The sequence below is a fragment of the Malus domestica genome, chromosome 08 (genome assembly GCF_042453785.1).
Source record: "Malus domestica chromosome 08, GDT2T_hap1".
Classification (NCBI taxonomy): domain Eukaryota; kingdom Viridiplantae; phylum Streptophyta; class Magnoliopsida; order Rosales; family Rosaceae; genus Malus; species Malus domestica.
The window spans coordinates 26,883,532-26,906,494 of NC_091668.1; the positions used below are offsets into that span (position 1 = coordinate 26,883,532).

A 22,963-nucleotide genomic window follows, 5' to 3' on the forward strand; every position below is an offset into this window, starting at 1 on the left:
ATATAAAACTTTAAAGAGGAGATATTTTAAGTTGTTGGGGTCAGTAGCAGCCAAAATGCCCCAGGTTGGCTCCGTGGTGAAAATTGATCATTGACAAGGGTTTTACCCATATTAAGGCGCAGACCCATAGGGAAACTCTTAAGAGGAAACTTCATGTAGCTAACTCGCCGCCCTACATCCTAAGTGTGTACACATTGAGTTGGCTTACGTTGCATATTTTTTAATTACAAACTTTCCTTGTAGATAGGGTTTTCAATGCCCTGGTTGTAATCTGAAAGTACTATATACATATGCATCCCATCGTTGAAATGGGTGTGCAATTGAAGTGAAAACCCCAAATTCTTTAAGTTTTACACTAACTAACCGAACTCACATCTACGCATTTGATGATCATAACTGAACGAACTCACATCTATGCATTTTTTCTTACCTCAGCATAAATAAGATGAACACTTTTGGAATTTTCTTACCTCGTGTATGTATTAGCTTCTCTACAAAGTAAATAAAATCTAACCTTTCAGAGAGTTAAAATTTGGCAATTTCTGAGGAGATTCTCATGCTAAATGGAAGAAGAACTAAGAGAATCTATTTGAAGAATCTGATGATGAGTCTGAGCATCTTCAGTAGCCAGAGAATGGTTCCCGGTTTAAATGTATGAATGTTGAGAGGAACTTTCCTTTTCTTTTCTTCCATTGAGACAATGTAGAAGACGATCGATCAGTTTACTATATGAAGAACAAGAAGATCCTCAAACCAAGTTTTCTGTGGAATTGTAGTATGTCATCCTTCTATTTCATAAACTAGCGTTGCTGGAAATTTTTCCTGCGTCCTTTATCATTCCTTGAATTATGTCAATGAGAGAATTCGTAGTTTGTACTGGGTTCAAAGCCCATCAGCATACGCATTGCTCTCTCTTCAACTACTCCGATTCCATCACCATATGGTGGTGAAGACAAGGCAAACAGATGTGGTGGGGGCGGTGGTAACTGTGGTAGCCAGTGTGGTGGTGAAAATATGGCAAATAGTGGTGCTTGTGGTGGATGCGGTGGTGGATGCAGTAGTGGATGCGGTGGCGGTGGTGGAGGAAATTGTGGTGGTGGTTGTGGCGGCGGCTGCAGAAGTGCCCGGTTTGGGATATAAATCAGAAAATGATTAGATATGCTATACCTATATCCAAAATAAATCAGACGCAAATCTCATCCTACAAGTCTACTTTCAGCTGTAATCAATGCAATGTATCAGAAAATAATTCAATAAAATTTTATTCTCTCTATTTGGTTTCTAATAGTTACAAGCATGCACACGGAAGTCATAGATATAATTTCTCCCGTCCAATATCGCTCGTATAAAATAATAATAATAATAATTTAGGATGAAGCTCTTTTGCATGGTAAAACATAACATGGTTGCATCAGAACTGTCTCGTCAAATTTTCGTAATTTTTTTCACTTCGGATGGATTGTCAATCAATTTTGTCTCATGGAAGTACCAAGTGACGCCATTTTTGAAACACATAACCTCATTACAACAAAGGAACACGGAAACAACCTTCTAGATCTTCGTTTGGAGTAGCAATTTTCACACTACACTCACCCCCTTGTTTATATTCTTTGATACAAAACAAAATTAGGCGCTAGTCGAGCGGCGAGCTGGGGCCTAGCGCCTAGGCGGATTTAAGTAAATCTATCATATTTCATGTAAATAAGTGTCTGCTTCTACTTGAAATATATATAATTTCATCATAAACTACAAAATAGAATGCATATATATCATGAAGTATTGGAACATAATGAAAACATGTGAAATAAGAATATAATGTTTGTTCATTCAAGTATGCAACAAGTCTCTTACAATTTATTGGAAAAAAAACAAAATGCAAAATGAAAGTTATGTATTTTCTGTCTAAGTGAGTTGCAACCTAGGCGGGTGCTTAGGTGGGTTAGGCGGGTGCCTAGGTGGTCTAGGCGGTGGGCTAGGGCCTAGCGCCTAGGTGGTGCTAGGCGGGGATTTTTAGAACAGTGACTGCATCATTCTTCCTATTACCACATCAAATCGCTCGACGGCTAAATTTAAAATAGTTATATCCATCCGTGCAGATCCCACCACAGTGGCAACAACTTGTCTAGTCACTTGACGAGTGCTATACTCACAAAATAACATATATCTCACGAGTAATGTTATTCATACCATATTTTTGTACCACATTTTCATATCATCTTAGGTGTTATTTGACATGGACAGTCACATCATTTGAATTAATCAGATTTTTAAATTTAGTTTATTATTTAATAAACTAATAATTAAGAACTAATTAATTAAATGATGATTGTGATATACGATGAGTCTTTCTCTTTCATTTCCTTGGGTTTTGCAAATTTTTCAAATGATGTGATTGTCCACATCAAATACCACCTAAAGTGATACAGAAATGTGATACAAAAACATGGTATGAATAACATTCCTCATATCCCACCAGTGCTCGCAAGAATATCGCCGCCACAGTCGCTCACAATGCTTATCACAATCGAGCTACAAACATTAAACTTAACATCAATGATATTATCTTTAATCCTTGTTACTTGTCACCATTCTTGGTGACCAAATGAGCAACTCGTTTTACACGAAAAAGCTAAAGCACACCATTCGTGTATTTTTAATCTTTTACTCCACACTACTTTCAATTCAATGACCAACATTAAAAAAAACACAAACATAAACCAATAATTTACATTAAGACAGCATATAAAATACGACGCAGATACCACCAAAACAGCAGGCACTCTATCCAACTTATCAGGACCAAGGTATTAAATATCGATGATATCAGAAATATCAAAGAGCGACCGTTTTCGTTACCTAGGATCTATCTTGCAAAAGAACGGAGAATTAGATGGAGATCTCAACCATAGAATACAAGTTGGATGGATGAAGTGGAAGAGTGCATCCGGCGTGTTATGTGACAGCCGTATGCCATTGAAGCTCAAGGGAAAATTTTATAGGACGGCAATAAGGCCGGCGATGCTGTATGGCACAGAATGTTGGGCGGTGAAACATCAACACGTACACAAAATAGGTGTAGCGGAGATGAGGATGCTTCGTTGGATGTGTGGGCACACGAGAAAGGATAAGATTAGGAATGAGGATATACGGGGTAAAGTAGGAGTAGCCGAAATTGAAGGAAAGATGAGAGAAAATCGGTTACGGTGGTTTGGACATGTGCAAAGAAGGCCTACTGACGCTCCGATTAGAAGATGCGACTATGGGACAGAGGTTCAGGGCCGAAGGGGTAGAGGAAGACCTAGGAAAACTTTGGAAGAGACTCTAAGAAAAGACTTAGAGTACTTGGATCTAATGAAGGACATGACACAAGATCGAGCACAATGGCGTTCTAAGATTCATATAGCCGATCCCACTCAATGACTTGGATTTTCCAAGTCTCCAACCAAGAAGTTTTCCTCACTCGAAAAATTAAGGGAACACTACCCCAACCTACATGCTCCACTCAGAAAGCTTCAACATACAAGCTTCAACAAAAGAAAATTCAAAGAACTTAGCGAAGAAGGCTTTGGTGTATTTAACACAATACGTTGAAATGAATGAAAGCTTATTTATTGATATCCCCGATAAGCTACAAATATGTACATATACATGAGTCAAAATAAACACACAAGAGGGAGCCTTCACAAAGGTTGCTTAGGAGAAGTCTCAGCAGTCGGTAGAGCCCCAGAAAGAGAAGGCATCGGAGGGGGATCATTTGGAGCCTCAGTACTGGACAGAACCCTAGAAGGATGAGGCATCATAGGTTGATCATTTGGAGCTTCATTACGTGGTACAGCCCCAGAAGATGAAGGCAATAAATGCCTTTGGAACAAACCTGACCATCGGTTTCCTTCATCTGGTCAAGTTTCCTCTTCATGTTTGTAGCATAGTCATGTGCGAGCCGGTGCAACTGTTTATTCTCATGCTTGAGCCCTCTAATCTCCTGTTTGAGACTCATCACTTCAGCCGCCAATGATTCAACTTGGCGGGTTCGAGCAAATAGGCGTTGGGCCATATTAGACACAGAACCTGCACACTGAACACTGAGAGCCAGCGAATCCTTAACAGCTAACTCATCAGACCGTTTGGAAAGTAGTCTGTTATCTTTGGGAGTGAGAAGGTTCCTGGCCACCACCGCAGCGATCATATCATTCTTCATCACGGAATCCCCAACGGTAAAAGGACCAGTAGGGGAGACGAAGGATGGGCGCCATATGTTGTCTGGAGAAGGCGGGGCTGCCTCTTCAACAAGGTTCAAGTCAAAACGAAGGTCAGAGGGGCCAGACAATTTCAAAGGTGTTGAAGAGAAAAGAGGTCGGACAAGTCAAGATCTTAAAAGTGCAAGAATGAAGCTTCTACTGGTGGAGATTCAAGTGTGCTTTGGAACTTAATGTCAGCCCCTATAAAAATCTGCACTCGACGGAGCTTCAAAAATCGAAGAGGCGCCTGCTCAGAAATCGAAGAGGCGTTTGCTTTCTCAAAAGTTAGGCTGCTTAGAGATCACGAGGGTTGATCTCAGAAATCGAAGAGGCGTTTGCTTTCTCAAAAGTTGGGCTGCTCAAAAACCACGAAGGCCGATCTCAGAAATGGAAGAGGCGCTCCCTTTCTCAAAAGCTGGGCTCCCCAGAGACCACGAGGGCCGATCTCAGAAATCGAAGAGGCACCTACTTTTCCAGCCTTGTCAGCACCTGTCACACGCACACTCAGCTTTGCAGAAATTATGGGCATTCTGTCGAAGACTTCTGGGGAAGTAGAAAACACATGAATCTTACTGTTCAATCACCCAATTCCCACACGCAACAATAGCTCATGGGTACCACAGAAAACTTTGCCAAAGTTCTCTGCCAAAGTTGAGCACGTGAAGCTTGCAGCTCCCACTACATCGCTCTGACCAAGAAGGGTAAAAGAATAGCAAAGAAACAGCACTAACAAAGTTTAGACCCATAAATTTTGAAGGTCTAGCTACCATATTATTACCCACAAGGGTAAAGGAACAGTACCACTGCTGGATAATTGGAAAGTCCCTGTGTGTCAACCTCTGTGCTTCGTGGCAAGGTAGACTAGCAAACATGCCCAACCTTTACTCACATTCGAGACAACACTCCCAACAAGATTGCTTGCTCCAAAATCGAAGAGGCACCGCCCTCCGAATCTCGAGAGCCAGACTCCCAACATGATTACTTCCTCAAAAATCGAAGAGACACTGCTATCCGAATCTCGAGAGCCAGACCCCCAGCATGATTGCTTTCTCAAAAATCGAAGAGGCATCGTTCTCCGAATCTCGAGAGCCAGATACCACAGACCACTTTTTCAAAGTGCTCTGACAGAGTTAAAACATGTGAAACTGGCAGCTCCCACTACCGTGCTATGACCAAGTAGGGTAAAGGAATAACATTACTACTTGTTGTTAGGGAGACTCCTATATATGTCGACCTCCATCCCCAACGGACAGGCAGACCTGCAAAAATGCTCAACCCTTCATCATATCTGAGAGGGCACTCCCAACGAAGCCTTTCGAAATATTCAGCTTTCTTTCCCCCCGATAATACCTCTGCAAACAAGCTATACTAGAGCAAGAATATCTCATATCATCAGGGTTAAAAGCAAGAGTATCCCATATCATGCTTTTTCCCTGTCTTTTCCTTTGGCCTTGTTTTTACCTGCAAGACAAGGAGAAAGAGAGCAATCAGTCAGCACTTGGAATCAAGCTTCCAGCCAGGAACTGACTGCCTGGAACCCCTTACCTGATTACTTACCTGGCATTGCTCTCGAGTACTCATCTTCAACATCTTATGTTTCCAGGGAAGATTCCGCATCTGCTTGAGGAACAGATAGGGCAAGTGCGAAGGATACAAGGAAGCATGTGGAGACAAGCGTAACAGCACACGTGCCGATACATCCATTACTCTGTCAAAAGAAAAAGTATCCCATATCAGCAGGGTGGAACGTACTCTAGATTTGATTGACTTGTTTTGACCCTCAAATTCTTCAATCGGCCTTATACTCTGGAGGAAACCAGAAAACCCTCCAGCTCAGTTCAAGAATAAGCCTGTGGAAAGTTACTTCTTCAAAAGCAAAAGTATCTCATATCATCTCTTCTCATTTTTCTTCTCTTTATCCTTCATGCTGCTGCAAGATGGGGAGAAGGTGAACAATCAGTCGGAGCTCTAATTGCTTACCTTGTCTGTCACCTCTTTCAGCAGACCCCCTAGCTCGGCGACTTGGGGGACTCCTACTACATGGTTTGTATCGCGCTTGACCAAGCCTGAAACTACAAGTAAGCTTCAAGTGAAATTGATACATTACCTTGTGCATCTCCACCAGTTAAAGATACCACCCCTGGATGGAGGAAGAGTACTTCCAGAGAAGATGCCACATCTACCTATGAGACAGATAAGGCAAGTCAAGACGACACCACACTCCGATACTTAGAAGTTTCGTGATTACGAGATCATTCTCCCACAATATTTCTTAATGTCATTTATACTAAATCATTCACTTGTACTCACTAAAGGAGAGCTTGAACCTATGTACTTGTGTAAACCCTTCACAATTAATGAGAACTCTTCTATTCCGTGGACGTAGCCAATCTGGGTGAACCACGTACATCTTGTGTTTGCTTTCCTATCTCTATCCATTTATATACTTATCCACACTAATGACCGGAGCAATCTAGCGAAGATCACAAAAAGCGACCGTTTTCGCTACCTAGGATCTATCTTGCAAGAGAACGGAGAATTAGATGGAGATCTCAACCATAGAATACGAGCTGGATGGATGAAGTGTAAGAATGCATCCGGCGTGTTGTGTGACCGTCGTAGGCCACTGAAGCTCAAGGGAAAATTTTATAGGACGGCAATAAGGCCAGCGATGTTGTATGGCACAGAATGTTGGGCGGTGAAACATCAACACGTACACAAAATGGGTGTAGCGGAGATGAGGATGCTTCGTGGGATGTGTGGGCACACGAGAAAGGATAAGATTGGGAATGAGGATATCCGAGGTAAAGTAGGAGTAGCCGAAATTGTAGGAAAGATGAGAGAAAATCGGCTCTGGTGATTTGGACATGTGCAAAGAAGGCCGACTGACGCTCCGGTTCGAAGATGTGACTACGGGACAGAGGTTCAGGGCCGAAAGGGTAGAGGAAGACCTAGGAAAACTTTGGAAGAGACTCTAAGAAAAGACTTAGAGTACTTGGATCTAACGGAGGACATGACACAAAACCGAACGCAATGGCGTTCTACGATTCATATAGCCGACCCCACTTAGTGGGAAAAGGCTTTGTTGTTGTTGTTGTTGTTGTAATGAATCTGGTAATTGTATTTTTCAATCAATTTCGCATTCTGTCGATCGTTTCCGCCATTGATGGATTCAAGGTGGTTTCAGTTTTAAGGTTTTAAAATTGTAATAAATTAGTTACTTCAAGTCACCCAATATCTATTTTGTATGCGTTTGTCTTGAGTGTTACCACACATGAGAGGGCATGCGAGGATAAGAAGTTGTCCCGACATCGGAAAAACTCAACAGTTCAAGAAAAGAAAGAAAAAACTCAACAGTTGGCCCCGCAAACCGGTAGGAATATCTGCTTAAGGGAAATAATACTCTTAAGATGTCAAGTCAAGGTGCCGGGGACTTCAACCCTAGAGCACACAATTTCGAAAACATGAACCACAAGATCGAACCAACTGAGAGGAAACAGAAAAAAAGAATCAATTCATATCTTACAATGTACATGTATGCATTTCAAAACTAAAAAGGAAGGCAGTTTCAAGAGTCTGCATTTGATCTCAAAAATGTATTTCTCTGCAGATAAATTATAACGCCCCGTTCCAGTAAGTTGCTACTTATGGCTCAACATTTATTTTCTGTCATCGAGCTGTTACTCTTACAGCGTCAATATTACATTGAACTAAGATTCAGCCGATGATGCAGCATCATCTTTGTGCTTAACCATACCAGAATCCACAAGGATGGGAATCTCTGCTGCAAGCCACGGTGCAAGACCCAAACAGAGTGCATGTGCTATACCAAATCTTGGGCTGCAGAACATGAGAAAGATCATAAGTACTAATAGCCGATAACTCCAAACATGTTTAATTAAACAAATGGGCACTTTGTTTGTTTACATTAATGCTTTCGAGAATAGATTAGAGTAAGTTCCTCGTACGAGATTAAGGGAAGAATGACACTTTCATGGTCATAAATTACTCTGTGAATACAATGAAATGCAAAAGTTCCCCATATCAATGTTTCCCACTATAATTCAAATTAAGGAATAAGAAAATGTGTTGTGCAAGTTTTCCACATATTATTTTCCTTCCACAGAAAAGAAAACAAACATCATTCTTCCACAAAGAATATGCAAATACACGAATTGGTTTCAAAAACAGAAGACTAACATATTGAAATATACAAACCATGCATCCTAATTTTCAGCTCGAAGCAAATAATCAAAAAGCAAAACAAATTTCGAGTCGCAACAAAACTTGAGTTTTGATTGTTCTGTCATGTCATATATTCTCAAGCGAATTCAGAACCGAGTTCACAGCTGATTTTGAAATCTCTTGTAAATCCAAAATTACAAATTTTCCCAAAAACAAAAAAAAAACGCCACTTTCCTTTGATTTCTTACAATTTCTCGGTGACGAAACAGATAAAAAATTCAAAATACTTCAACAAACATACAACAAAATAGAAAATTTACCAGTTCTTGGCCCAAAGAGGCTTGAAATGCACCGTCAAGCAGATCTTTCCCCCTCTATACATCTGAGACAAATCCAAAATTACCCAGAAATTAAAGAAACTAGATTACTATCAGAAAGCTAAAAAGGGGAAGGGGTAAACTCGAAAATCTAAATAAGGCCCACCTTTTGGGTCTTGCCGTCGAGCTGAGGGAGCTCAAGTTCCGGTGCGGTGGCGGGGTAGGTGATCGGGATATCAAACTGGAGATCGAATTCGTACTTGAGGAGGTTGTGGACGTACCAGCACTTGCCTGTCCATCGTGTGCCCTCGGGATTGGCGGCTGAGATTCGGAACCAATCGTTGTCGTTGGACTTGTTCATCTGGGTGTAGGCGATCAGCGCCTTGTACTCCTCCTTCAGCCGCTGCGTCCAAGCCGCGCCGTCTCTAGGACCGGCCTTGGTCGTCAAGAGTGGGATCTGGGTCAGCGTCGACTTGGTGTTCGGGTCCCAACCCTCCATTTTTGTTCTTCTCACAGAGCAAAAACCCTAACCCCCAATTTAATTCGGTTCGCACTGTTTCTGTGTCCCCTTAGAAACTTGTTGGCTTCTCTATTTTACCGGGAAAGGGGCTTCAGTTATAATTAGGCCGTTTGGTGTTTCTTTTTCATAATTAAAAAAAAAAAAAAAAACTTTAGAGCATGTTTGGTAGAGTACTTGAATCCAACTTTTTAAACTCAAAAATAATTTTCAAGTTTTAGGCTTTAAAAACTTGTTTAGTATGACTATTTTCAAAAACTGAACTCAAGACTAACTCAAAAATATAGTCTATTATCTAAAAACATAAAAAGTGAGTTTTTAGAGTTTTTAAACTTAAACTTTGTAACATCCCACATCGCCTAGGGGAGTGATCCTTATATGTATATTCTCATTCCTACCTAGCACGAGACCTTTTGGGAACTCACTGACTTCGGGTTCCGTAGGAACTCTGAAGTTAAGCGAGAAGGAGGTTAGAGCACTCCCAGGATGGGTGACCCACTGGGAAGTTGCTCGTGAGTTCCCAAAAACAAAACCGTGAGGGAATGGTAAGCCCAAAGCGGACAATATCGTGCTACGGTGGTGGAGCGGGCCCGGGAAGTGCTCCGCCCCAGGCGGGGATGTGACAATTGGTATCAGAGCCTAACCCTGGCCGTGGTGTGCCGACGAGAACGTCGGGCCCCTAAGGGGGGTGGATTGTAACATCCCACATCGCCCAGGGGAGTGATCCTTAAATGTGTATTCTCATCCCTACCTAGTACGAGGTTTTTTGGGAGCTCACTGGTTTCGGGTTCCATCGGAACTCCGAAGTTAAGTGAGAAGGAGGCTAGAGCATTCCCAGGATGGGTGACCCACTGGGAAGTTACTCGTGAGTTCCCAGAAACAAAACCGTGAGGGCATGGTCGGGGCCCAAAGCGGACAATATCGTGCTACGGTGGTGTAGCGGGCCCGGGAAGTGATCCACCCCGGGCCGGGATATGACAATTGGTATCAGAGCCAATCCCGGCCGGGATGTGACAATTGGTATCAGAGCCAAACTCTGGCCGTGGTGTGCCGACGAGGACGTCGGGCCCCTAAGGGGGTGGATTGTAACATCCCACATCGCCCAGGGGAGTGATCCTTATATGTATATTCCCATCTACCTAGCACGAGGCCTTTTGGGAGCTCACTGACTTTGGGTTCCATAGCAACTCTGAAGTTAAGCGAGAAGGAGGCTAGAGCACTCCCAGGATGGGTGACCCACTGGGAAGTTGCTCGTGAGTTCCCAAAAACAAAACCGTGAGGGAATGGTAAGCCCAAAGCGGACAATATCGTGCTACGGTGGTGGAGCGGGCCGGGGAAGTGGTCTGCCCCGGGCCGAGATGTGACAAACTTACTTCTTTCTTTTCTCTTCCTCCTCCACTCTCACTCCAAATCACTCTCTTTTCTTCTTTCTCTATCCTTTTTTTTTTTTTTTTATCTTTTTCGTCTCTCCTCCAATTTGCTCTTTTTATTCTTTAGGTTCTTTTTCTCACTCATCTTCCTCTTTATCTCGTCTGATTCTCTCTCTTCTTTCTTTTTCCTTAAATCATATCTTACTTTCTTTCCTCCACTCTTCTCTTTCTACCTCTCTTGCGACCTCCTCTTTTTAGATCTCTTTGTTATAGTTTAAGTCATAAGATTTAAAAATTTTAAATTATAAACCAATCAAGTTTTTGAGTCTTCAAAAAAACTGTTTTCAAGAAATGTTCTTAAAAAATGTTTTGAGAAATGATAAAATTTTTCAAATAGGATACCAAACAGGCCCTTAAAGTTTAGTAATAAAAAAAAATTTATGCTTTAAAAATTAAAGAACTTTAATGAAAAACTCATGCTACTGTTTACTTTAATGAAAAATCATATTTTTATACTAAAAAGTCAATCATAATACTATTCATTTTACCCTTTATTTTGTGCTTATAGTTAAAATTCAAAGTTTTCAAACTATTTTCATTAGTTTTCCTTTAAAACTAATTTGTCTAGAAATCAGTTTTTAAAAGTAGCCTTGTACGTCGTTTTTAATTATTTATTTAGAGGTACTTTTAAAATGTCTGAAAGCATTTTTAGTGAAATTGATTTTGAATTCCAAAATCATTTAAATGTTTTTTTAGAAGAAGCATCAAACATATGTTTCTTGCATGAATCACTTAAGATGCTTTTTCAAAATCGATTTGAATTTTTACTAAGAAATGATCAAAAATATTTTTATCAAAAAATATTTCAAGTATTTAGAAGCACTTTCAAATGAGTATAAACTCTATAATTTGTTAAATATATATATTTTTTAATCTTTTAATTTATTATATTATTACATTTGATACATGTGATTTTAAACACATTAAAAATTCTCATAACTTGTCGCCAAAATCCACATCAACCGAATCCAACCCACCCAAAATCCTCCCTCCCTCCCTCCCTCTAATTTTCCCAACAAACAAACCGCCACTTTTACCGCCTTCAATTTCATCCTATGCTGCTCCACCAAAACCGCCTCTCCCACTTTTCAAAACCCTAACACCCCCAATCGGACTTCCCCACCCGCTTCCACTCTAACCGCTCACCACCGCCACTTTACAATGGCCGGAGCAGCTTCCAACGACCAGGCTCTCTCTCTCCTTGCCACCGTCAACAACCACGGCGATTTGGCCGTCAAGCTCTCGTCTTTGAAGCAGGCTAAGGATCATTTGCTGTCCCTCGAGCCCTCTGTGGCTGAAGAGCTCTTCCCCTAATTGGTCGAGCTCCAGTCCTCCGCCGAAACCCTCGTCCGCTTGTCTCTTCTCGAGTGAGTTCCCCAAACCATTAATTCTACCATTTGCAATTGATATACGGTTGGTTGTGAAAGAAAAGCATGATATAGTTGCTTTTGAACTTTGTAGGTTAATCTGTTTTTGGAATTAAAAGTTTGTGGCCGTGATATTTACTGTCTGCCTTGTGCTTCCTCATTACGACACCGTTCCTGGTCAGCTGGGTTTGTGGGTGACCTTTTGCAGATACAATGTATGGTTTGGAAACTTTGGCTGTACGAGTTTGGATCTTGATTCTGTTAATATACCCAATTATACCAGAATTTGATAGAATCTTAGGGTCCTTTTGGTACTCTATGTGAGTCCAAGTGTTTTAACTCAAAAACTGTTTTTGAGTTACAACTCTCGAGTTCTTGTTTGGTAGGCCATTTTGAAAAACTGAATTTAAGAAAGACTCAGAGTGCCCAAGCCTTCAGCTGATCTGATAGCCACTGTTAAACATTTGTATGAACAAAATTAAAGGTTTTTCTATTAACTAAAGCTTCTTCTTTTGAATAGTAGTTAAATCTCTTGCTATTTTCATGTTCAAAACTGAGTTGGGTAGTTATTGGCTGCCGGATGTCACAATTCTTATTCCAATGCTGTCTGCACTTTCTAAAAATGAGGTTTGTTTCATAGGTTCTGTCTCATTCTCTAGTACCTTTTTGTCAAGGTTCTTGGTTTAAAACTATTTTCTGTCTCATTCTCGTGTTACTGAAACTGTCATAAGCCAAAGCATGATGGATAACCTTAACTTATTGTGTTAACTTAGTTAAATATAACTTTGTAGTAATGTGCTAGACGCAAACTCAATATGTGCACATGAGAGCTTTCCATTTTTTTTCTGTGTTCATGTCTGTAGGATATTGCTAGGCCTAATTTGGCCCAAGCATTGGAGAAATCCATTTAGTCGCAAACTCAATAGGCACAAACAAGAGTTTCCATTTTTTTTTCCGTGTCTAGAAATATTGTGATTTCCTTTTTTATTCATTATTTACCTTCTAAGTTCAACTCCGCCTATGTAAGTTTATCTTACATGGCCGGTCCCAAGCCCGGGTAAAGGAGGAGGGGGAGGGCGTCAGGTAGTCGACAGCCGGCACTCCACAGTTACGTCGAATCCTTATGAAAATGAATTCAGAACGAAATTGCGCTAAAGCTAGGGCGTCACCCGTAAGTGACGCGCTGTGTGGCCTGAGCACAGTGATAAGTGAGCAAGGGTCGCTGTATCTCCATAGGCACCTGGATGCAGTGTTAAATGAGCAAGGGGGCCATAGAAACTTCTTTTCGAACGACTCCACTCAAAGTTGTTTGGGCGCATATGCACCTATCAACTTTACACGGGACACACAAAAGAAGTACTTTGATTCAATTGGACGGGGGAGGGTGAAGAAGCTAGGACAGAAGGGTAGAGTTCAGGAGAGTAGAATGCGTTTAGGAACGTGGAATATAGGAACCTTAACGGGAAAATCTATGGAAGTAGTGGAAGTTATGGTGAGGAGAAGGATAAATATTATGTGCCTACAAGAAACTAAGTGGGTTGGTCTTAAGGCAAAGGATCTAGAAAACTCAGGGTTTAAACTTTGGTACTCGGGCACAAATAGAACGAGAAACGGTGTTGGCATCATCGTGGACAAGACCTTGACACAAGATGTTGTAGATGTCAAGAGGGTAGGAGATAGAATCATGGCAATCAAGATTGTAATAGGACAAGAACTTATCAATGTGATTAGTGCGTACGCACCTCAAGTAGGGTTGGATATGAGTTCGAAGGAGAAATTTTGGGAAGACCTTGGAGACTTGGTGCAAGGAATTGCTCAGACGGAGAAGTTATTTATAGGAGGAGATTTAAATGGACACGTGGGCAGGGAGACAGGCAACTATGGAGGTTTTCATGGTGGCCATGGTTTTGGGGAGAGAAACGAGGATGGGGAAGCTATCTTGGATTTTGCAATGGCATATGATCTCTTCTTAGCCAACACCTTCTTTAAGAAGAGAGAAGAACATGTGATCACCTACAAGAGTGGGTCGTCAAAAACACAAATAGATTTTCTTCTAATGGGGAAAGGGGATCGTATAACTTGTAAGGATTGCAAAGTTATACCAGGAGAGAGCGTGGCTAATCAACATCGCTTGTTGGTGATGGATGTACATATCAAAAGAGTGAGAAAAAAGAACAAGACTTGGAAGTGCCCAAGGACTAGATAGTGGAATCTAAAAGAAGAAAAACAAGTCATTTTCAAAGAGAAAGTAATCACCCAGTGTGTGTGGGATAGAGAGGGGGAAGCTAGCCAAATGTGGGATTCCATGGCTAGTTGTATTCGAAAAGTAGCAAAAGAGGTGTTAGGAGAGTCCAAGGGCTTTGCCCCACACCAAAAGGAATCTTGGTGGTGGAATGAGGAGGTACAAACAAAGGTGAAGGCTAAGAAGGAATGTTGTAAAGCCTTATACAAGGATATGACCGATGAAAATGGGGAAAGGTATAGAAAAGCGAAGCAAGAGGCGAAGAAAGTTGTGAGAGAAGCTAAGTTAGCGGCTTATGACGATATGTATAAGCGACTAGATACCAAAGAAGGAGAGTTGGATATCTATAAACTAGCTAGAGCAAGGGAAAAGAAGACAAGGGACCTAAACCAAGTGAGGTGCATCAAGGATGAGGATGGAAAGGTTCTTGCTACAGAGAACGCGGTTAAAGATAGATGGAGAGGTTATTTTCATAATCTTTTCAATGAAGGACATGAAAGGAGTGCTTCTTTAGGGGAGTTGAGTAACTCAGAAGAGTGTAGAAACTACTCTTTTTATCGTCGAATCCGGAAGGAAGAAGTGGTTGTAGCTTTGAAGAAGATGAAGCATAGAAAAGCAGTAGGCCCAGACGATATACCAATTGAAGTGTGGAAAGTTTTGGGAGAGACAGGTATAACATGGCTCACTGACCTTTTCAATAGGATTTTGAAAACGAAGAAGATGCCAAATGAGTGGCGAACGAGCACTTTGGTGCCTATCTACAAGAATAAGGGCGACGTACAAAATTGCATGAATTATAGGGGTATTAAGCTAATGAGTCATACAATGAAGCTCTGGGAGAGAGTCATTGAGCATAGATTGAGGCAAGAGACACGGGTTTCGGACAACCAATTCGGGTTCATGCCAGGGCGCTCAACCATGGAGGCAATCTATCTCTTACGAAGATTGATGGAAAGATATAGAGATGGGAAAAAGGATTTACACATGGTCTTTATAGATTTGGAAAAAGCGTATGATAGGGTCCCAAGAGACATTCTTTGGAGGATTTTAGAGAAGAAAGGAGTACGAGTAGCATATATCCAAGCTATAAAGGATATGTATGAAGGAGCAAAGACTGCCGTAAGAACTCATGAAGGACAAACCGAAAGCTTTCCCATAACTGTAGGATTACATCAAGGCTCATCCTTAAGTCCTTATCTTTTTGCGTTGGTAATGGATGAGTTAACAGGACATATTCAAGATGATATTCCTTGGTGTATGCTTTTCGCAGACGATATAGTGTTGATAGATGAAACTCAAGAAGGGGTAAATGCAAAGCTTAACCTTTGGAGAGAAGTGTTGGAATCTAAAGGTCTTCGCCTAAGCCGATCAAAGACAGAATATATGGAGTGCAAGTTCAGTGCAAATGGAGGCCAAAACGAGTTAGGGGTGAGGATCGGAGATCAAGAAATACCAAAGAGCGATCGTTTTCGTTACCTAGGATCTATCTTGCAAAAGAACGGAGAATTAGATGGAGATCTCAACCATAGAATACAAGCTGGATGGATGAAGTGGAAGAGTGCATCCGGCGTGTTGTGTGACCGCCGTATGCCACTGAAGCTCAAGGGAAAATTTTATAGCACGGCAATAAGGCCGGCGATGCTGTATGGCACAGAATATTGGGCGGTGAAGCATCAACACGTACACAAAATGGGTGTAGCGGAGATGAGGATGCTTCGTTGGATGTGTGGGCACACAAGAAAGGATAAGATTAGGAATGAGGATATCCGGGGTAAAGTAGGAGTAGCCGAAATTGAAGGAAAGATGAGAGAAAATCGGTTACGGTGGTTTGGACATGTGCAAAGAAGGCCTACTGACGCTCCGATTAGAAGATGCGACTATGAGACAGAGGTTCAGGGCCGAAGGGGTAGAGGAAGACCTAGGAAAACTTTGGAAGAGACTCTAAGAAAAGACTTAGAGTACTTGGATCTAACGGAGGACATGACACAGGACCGAGCACAATGGCGTTCAAAGATTCATATAGCCGATCCCACTCAGTGACTTGGATTTTCCAAGTCTCAAACCGAGAAGTTTTCCTCACTCGGGAAATTAAGGGAATACTACCTCAACCTACATGCTCCACTCACAAAGCTTCAACATACAAGCTTCAACAAAAGAAAATTCAGAGAACTTAGCGAAGAAGGCTTTGGTGTATTCAACACAATACGTTGAAATGAAGGAAAGCTATTTATTGATATCCCTGATAAGTCACAAATATGTACATATACATGAGTCAAAATAAACAAACAAGAGGGAGCCTTCACAAAGGTTGCTTAGGAGAAGTCTCAGCAGTCGGTAGAGCCCCAGAAAGAGCAGGCACTGGAGGGGGATCATTTGGAGCCTCAGTACTGGACAGAACCCTAGAAGGAGGAGGCAGCAGAGGTTGATCATTTGGAGCTTCATTACGCGGTACAGCCCCGGAAGACGAAGCCAATAAATGCCTTTGGAACAAACCCACAAATCTCTGATGATCAAGTAAAACCTGACCATCAGATTCCTTCATCTGGTCAAGCTTCCTCTTCATGTTTGTAGCATAGTCATGTGCAAGCCGGTGCAACTGTTTATTCTCATGCTTGAGCCCTTTAATCTCCTGTTTGAGACTCATCACTTCAGCCGCCAATGATTCAACTTGGCGGGTTCGAGCAAATAGGCGTTGGGCCATGTTAGACACAGAACCTGCACACTGAACACTGAGAGCCAGAGAATCCTTAACAGCCAACTCATCAGACCGTTTGGAAAGTAGTCTGTTATCTTTGGGAGTGAGAAGGTTCCTGGCCACTACCGCAGCGGTCATATCATTCTTCATCACGGAATCCCCAACGGTAAGAGGACCAGTAGGGGAGACGAAGGATGGGCGCCATATGTTGTCTGGAGAAGGCGTGGCTGCCTCTTCAACAAGGTTCAAGTCAAAATGACGGTCGGAGGGGCCAGACATTTTCAAAGGTGTTGAAGAGGGAAGAGGTCGGACAAATCAAGATCTTAGAAGTGCAAGAATGGAGCTTCTACTGGTGGAGATTTAAGTGTGCTTTGGAACTTAATGCCAGCCTCTATAAAAATCTGCACTCGACGAAGCTTCAGAAATCGAAGAGGCGTTTGCTTTCTCAAAAGCTGGGCTGCTCAGAGACCACGAGACGTTTGCTTTCTCAAAAGTTGGGCTGCTCAAAGACCACGAAGGCCGATCTCAGAAATCGAAGAGGCTTGCTTTCTCAAAAGCTAGGCTGCTCAGAGACCACGAGGGCCGATCTCAGAAATCGAAGAGGCACCTACTTTTCCAGCCTTGTCAGCACCTGTCAGCTTTGCGGAAATTATGGGCATTATGTCGAAGATTTCTGATGAAGTAGAAAGCACATGAATCTTACTGTTCAATCACCTACTTCCCACACGCAACATTAGCTCATGGGTACCACATATAACTTTGCCAAAGTTCTCTGACAAAGTTGAGACACGGGAAGCTTGCAGCTCCCACTACACCGCTCTGACCAAGAAGGGTAAAAGAATAGCAAAGAAACAGCACTAACAAAGTTTAGACACATAAATTTTGAAGGTCTAGCTACCATATTATTACCCACAAGGGTAAAGGAACAGTACCACTGCTGGATAATTGGAAAGTCCCTGTGTGTCAACCTCTGTGCTTCGTGGCAAGATAGACTAGCAAACATGCCTAACCTTTTCTCACTTTCGAGAAAACACTCCCAACAAGATTGCTTGCTCCAAAATCGAAGAGGCACCGCCCTCCGAATCTCGAGAGCCAGACTCCCAACATGATTATTTTCTCAAAAATCGAAGAGACACCGCTCTCCGAATCTCGAGAGCCAGACCCCTAGCAGGATGGCTTTCTCAAAAATAAAAAAGGCATCGTTCTCCGAATCTCGAGAGCCAGATCTCCGACTGGATTGCTTGTTCGAAAACCGAAGAGGCACCATTTTCCCAACTTCAAGAGCCGGATCTCCTTGGATAAAGCTTGTCTGTAATCTTTACACGCAACATCAGCTTTCCAGATACCATAGATCACTTTTTCAAAGTGCTCTGACAAAGTTAAAACATGTGAAGCTGGCAGCTCCCACTATCGTGTTATGACCAAGCAGGGTAAAGGAATAGCATTACTACTTGTTGTTAGGGAGACTCCTATATATGTTGACCTCCATCCCCAACAGACAGGCAGACCTGCAAAAATGCTCAACCCTTCCTCATATCTAAGAGGGCACTCCCAAAGAAGCCTTTCGAAATATTCAGCTTTCTTTCCCCCCGATAATACCTCTGCAAACAAGCTATACTAGAGCAAGAATATCTCATATCATCAGGGTTAAAAGCAAGAGTATCCCATATCATGTTTTTTCCCTGTCTTTTCCTTTGGCCTTGTTCTTACCTACAAGACAAGGAGAAAGAGAGCAATCAGTCAGCACTTGGAATCAAGCTTCCAGTCAGGAACTGACTGCCTGGAACCCCTTACTTGATTACTTACCTGGCATTGCTCTCGAGTACTCATCTTCAACATCTTATGCTTCCAGGGAAGATACCGCATCTGCCTGAGGAACATATAGGGCAAGTGAGAAGGATACAAGGAAGCATGTGGAGACAAGCGTAACAGCACACGTGCCGATACATCCACTACTCTGTCAAAAGTAAAAGTATCCCATATCAGCAGGGTCGAACGTACTATAGATTTGATGGACTTGTTTTGACCCTCAAATTCTTCAGTCGGCCTTATACTCTGGAGGAAACCAGAAAACCCTCCAGCCCAGTTCAAGAATAAGCCTGTGGAAAGTTACTTCTTCAAAAGCAAAAGTATCCCATATCATCTCTTCTCATTTTTCTTCTCTTTATCCTTCATGCTGCCTGCAAGATAGGGAGAATGTGAACAATCAGCTGGAACTCGAAATCAAAGTTCTGATCTGGGACTGATTGCTTGGAGCTCTGATTGCTTACCTTGTCTGTCACCTCTTTCAGCAGATCCCCTAGCTCGGCGACTTGGAGGACTCCTACTACATGGTTTGTATCGCGCTTGACCAAGCCCGAAACTACAAGTAAGCTTCAAGTGAAATTGATACATTACCTTGTGCATCTCTACCAGTTAAAGATACCACCCCTGGATGGAGGAAGAGTACTTCCAGAGAAGATGCCACATCTACCTACGAGACAGATAAGGCAAGTCAAGACGATACCACACTCCGGAACTTAGAAGTTTCGTGATTACGAGATCATTCTCCCACAATATTTCCTAATGTCATTTGTACTAAATCATTCACTTGTACTCACTAAAAGAGAGCTTGAACCTATGTACTTGTGTAAACCCTTCACAATTAATGAGAACTCCTCTATTTCGTGGACATAGCCAATATGGGTGAATCACGTACATCTGGTGTTTGCTTTCCTATCTCTATCCATTTATATACTTATCCACACTAATGACCGGAGCAATCTAGCGACGATCACAAAAAGCGACCGTTTTCGCTACATAGGATCTATCTTGCAAGAGAACGGAGAATTAGATAGAGATCTCAACCATAGAATACAAGCTGGATGGATGAAGTGTAAGAGTGCATCCAGCGTGTTGTGTGATCGTCGTAGGTCACTGAAGCTCAAGGGAAAATTTTATAGGACGGCAATAAGGCCAGCGATGTTGTATGGCACAGAATGTTGGGCGGTGAAGCATCAACACGTACACAAAATGGGTGTAGCGGAGATAAGGATGCTTCGTGGGATGTGTGGGCACACGAGAAAGGAGAAGATTGTGAATGAGGATATCCGAGGTAAAGTAGGAGTAGCCGAAGTTGAAGGAAATATGTGAGAAAATCGGTTACGGTGGTTTGGACATGTGTAAAGAAGGCCTACTGACGCTCCGGTTCGAAGATGTGACTACGGAACAGAGGTTCGGGGCCGAAGGGGTAGAGGAAGACCTAGGAAAACTTTGGAAGAGACCCTAAGAAAAGACTTAGAGTACTTGGATCTAACGGAAGACATGACACAAAATCGAGCGCAATGGCGTTCTAGGATTCATATAGCCGACCCCACTTAGTGGGAAAAGGCTTTGTTGTTGTTGTTGTTGTATTTACCTTCTAAGTTCCATTAACGAGAATCACCAATATCTAGGCACTTTCTTAAAGAAAAACAATTCATGTTGGACAAAGATATGACACAAAGTTTGACAAAACCTGAGTCAATGATTTGTTAAGATTCATATCCTTTCAATTGCAGGGCTCAGCTCATAGAGGCCCAGCTTTAACACCCGCAGAAGTGTTGGTTTCCATTCATGGTATTGTTCCTGAGAATGATGGACTTGCACTTAAGAAGGCACGTACTTACTGATTATGATTCTTTTATATAAGCCTTATCAATTAGATGGTTAGTTGATTTAATCATCTTCACAATGTATATGGGGGATATGCTTTTTTTATGAAATACAACTCGGACCGATTAAACCCTGAAACATATTGGGATGATCAGATCGTCTGAGGTTCAACTAATTTTGACTTGCTCTTACCAATGCCTATTTCTTATCAATTTGTCTTGGCAAGGTGCATCCACTTGTTGGGTTAAATATTTTGCCTTGCCAAGGTGCATCCCTTCCCATGTCAGTATTAAATGGAGGCTACCCTTAATTTCTTGATGCACTTTGTATGGTATCGTATAGTTTCTCCTTTTATAACATGGTACTTTTACCATTATTAACAGCTTTGTTTGCTTCTCTTGTTTGCAGATAACAGATGCTTGCTCAGCCTGTTTTGAGCAACGCACAGTTTTCACGCAGGCGTTGGCAAAGGCCCTGAATCAGATGGTCTGTACGTGTTTTCTATAAATCTTTGTCCATTACGTTTATCGTATTATTTAGTTGTTGTAAGTAACTTTTTTGTTTTTCAGGTTGATCAAACTCCTCTTCCTCTTCTCTTTATGAGAACAGTTATTCAGGCAATAGATGATTTTCCTTCACTGGTAACTGCTCTAATTCCTTTTCCTTTTATCATCCTTTTCTTTTCCAACGTCCTGATTTCATTATTCATGTTGTATATGGTTTCATGATTCAGGTTGATTTTGTTATGGAAATACTTTCCAAACTTGTGAGAAAACAGGTACGTGTGTCATCTACGCCTGTTATTTGGTGACGTGTCAGTATTGGTTATTAACATGGCTAGGGGACAAGTGATGTTCTATATGTATTGACTGCAGGTGTGGAGAATGCCAAACCTAAGGTTTGGATTCCTGAAATGCGCGTCACAGACACAGCCACATTCTTTCCATGTATTGTTACAAGTATCACATCATTGTCTATTATATAGAGAACTCCGCCTTTCTTTCAACTGGTGATTTTAATTTACAGCTCAGATTCCTAATTCCTATCTCATTTCCTTGCAGCTACCACCCCCGCAACTTGAAGGCACTCTGAACAAATTTGCGAACCTCAGAGGTCCCTTTGCCGCTTATGCTAGCCAGCCTAGCGTAAAAGCTTCACTCTATAGGTATACTATTGTGCATCTGGTTGACCGTCAACTCTATTTCATGGAGATTACAATGTGTTTTGGCAGAGCAACTTTTATTTAAAAACTTACTGCATCTGTTTTGGTAGACCAACACTTGCCGACCTTGGTCTAGAAAATGAAACACATTTGCAGCAACCGCATGTGCCACCATCGTTATACCTTACAGACACAAGCTCATCAGTTCATGGAGCGGACTCCAACGTGATAATTACAAAGCAACACAAGCTCATCAATTCATGGAGCAACTCCTACGTGATAATTAGAAAGCGTTCGGACTCTCAAAAGTGACCGGCTATGTACAGTACAAATTGGGACATCTGATATTTGAGAGCCACAAATGTGGGAAGGAAGATGTAGATTGACCACGTATATGGCGTCTGATTGCTTTCGGGTATTTGATCGCTGATTGGTGGAACCTAACGATGAATCAGTCCGGCTGCATATGGAAATATCAGTTCTTCAGAAATACAAGCAAGAAAAACAAAGGAAGAAAAAAAAAGAATGTATTGTATCTGTCTTATATGATTTATCCTTTTAAATTTTGATTCTCCAATCTAATCCGAGGACAGGTTTAAATCTTGGGTCATTAAATAATAGGCTCCTGTAAATTGTAGTTGTATTTATTTTTTTAGTTTAGTTCATATTCTTTTGGTATTTTGTTCCTTTATTTCTCCAGAATTATAATTATTTCTTCGAGTTTTGATCTAACATTAAACATGTTTGGTTGAAAGAAACTGACCTAGTTTACACCTACAACTTCGTCGGCGACGTCGTTGCCGTCACCTTATGTATTGAGACTCTTGAACATGTAAACCAAATTCCGGGTACCGAACTTTTTGTTCACCCAACAAAAACAATGTCATTCTACTTCCTTATTTGCCCTTTAATTTTTTCTATTTAATCTTGTTCGTTGTTTTCGTTTGATTTATTCAATGCTAAAAAATGCAAGAAGCTAAAAAGGTTTGTGGAAATCATGTAACAACCCGTCCAGGAATTTACGTAATGGAAGGGTATTTTCGTATTTTCATTTTGGTTGGGTTTTATTTATTTTAAAATATTGCTTTTTGGTGTTAAATGGTGCGCCCAGGGGGCCCACCCCTGATTTTGGTCCCCCGGCTCTCCCCTTTCCTTGCCTGCCATGTGGCATCCCACT

At 41.7% G+C, this 22,963-nt stretch overlaps 2 protein-coding genes across 17 annotated transcripts; one reads left to right on the forward strand and one right to left on the reverse strand.

Moving 5' to 3' along the window:
• Positions 1-7,819: 7,819 nt before the first annotated feature.
• On the reverse strand, positions 7,820-9,368 carry LOC103413832 (ubiquitin-fold modifier-conjugating enzyme 1). The gene is made up of 3 exons (XM_008352274.4): positions 8,907-9,368; positions 8,744-8,805; positions 7,820-8,078 (listed from the first exon to the last, which is right to left on the reverse strand). Exons 1-3 carry the CDS (start codon positions 9,237-9,239, stop codon positions 7,949-7,951), a joined length of 525 nt encoding a protein of 174 aa, XP_008350496.1. The 5' UTR covers positions 9,240-9,368; the 3' UTR covers positions 7,820-7,948.
• A 2,241-nt stretch (positions 9,369-11,609) lies between these two features.
• On the forward strand, positions 11,610-22,464 carry LOC103426304 (uncharacterized). 16 transcript variants are annotated; one of them, XM_070826007.1, is made up of 9 exons: positions 11,645-12,054; positions 12,149-12,269; positions 20,531-20,626; positions 21,033-21,110; positions 21,194-21,265; positions 21,358-21,402; positions 21,500-21,583; positions 21,686-21,789; positions 21,897-22,464. In XM_070826007.1, the coding sequence occupies exons 4-9, from the start codon at positions 21,108-21,110 to the stop codon at positions 22,096-22,098; spliced, it is 510 nt and encodes a 169-aa protein (XP_070682108.1). In that variant the 5' UTR covers positions 11,645-12,054; positions 12,149-12,269; positions 20,531-20,626; positions 21,033-21,107; the 3' UTR covers positions 22,099-22,464. The 16 variants fall into 16 exon arrangements, with proteins under 16 accessions (XP_070682118.1, XP_070682120.1, XP_070682119.1 ...); XM_070826012.1 differs by having other exon boundaries at positions 21,500-21,571; XM_070826018.1 differs by lacking the exon at positions 20,531-20,626 and having other exon boundaries at positions 11,630-12,054; positions 21,033-21,114; positions 21,500-21,571.
• The last annotated feature ends 499 nt before the right edge of the window (positions 22,465-22,963 follow it).

What these genes read in the sequence shown, in the direction of transcription:
- LOC103413832 (XM_008352274.4), bottom strand. Translation starts at nt 9,239, where the DNA reads ATGGAGGGTTGGGACCCGAACACCAAGTCGACGCTGACCCAGATCCCA. An exon ending in TCGACGGCAAGACCCAAAAG is followed by an intron (nt 8,806 to 8,906) that starts GTGGGCCTTATT and finishes GATTTGTCTCAG; the next exon opens with ATGTATAGAGGGGGAAAGAT. An exon ending in CCTCTTTGGGCCAAGAACTG is followed by an intron (nt 8,079 to 8,743) that starts GTAAATTTTCTA and finishes CATGTTCTGCAG; the next exon opens with CCCAAGATTTGGTATAGCAC.
- LOC103426304 (XM_070826006.1), top strand. An exon ending in CCAAACTTGTGAGAAAACAG is followed by an intron (nt 21,403 to 21,499) that starts GTACGTGTGTCA and finishes TATTGACTGCAG; the next exon opens with GTGTGGAGAATGCCAAACCT. An exon ending in CTTTCCATGTATTGTTACAA is followed by an intron (nt 21,584 to 21,685) that starts GTATCACATCAT and finishes ATTTCCTTGCAG; the next exon opens with CTACCACCCCCGCAACTTGA.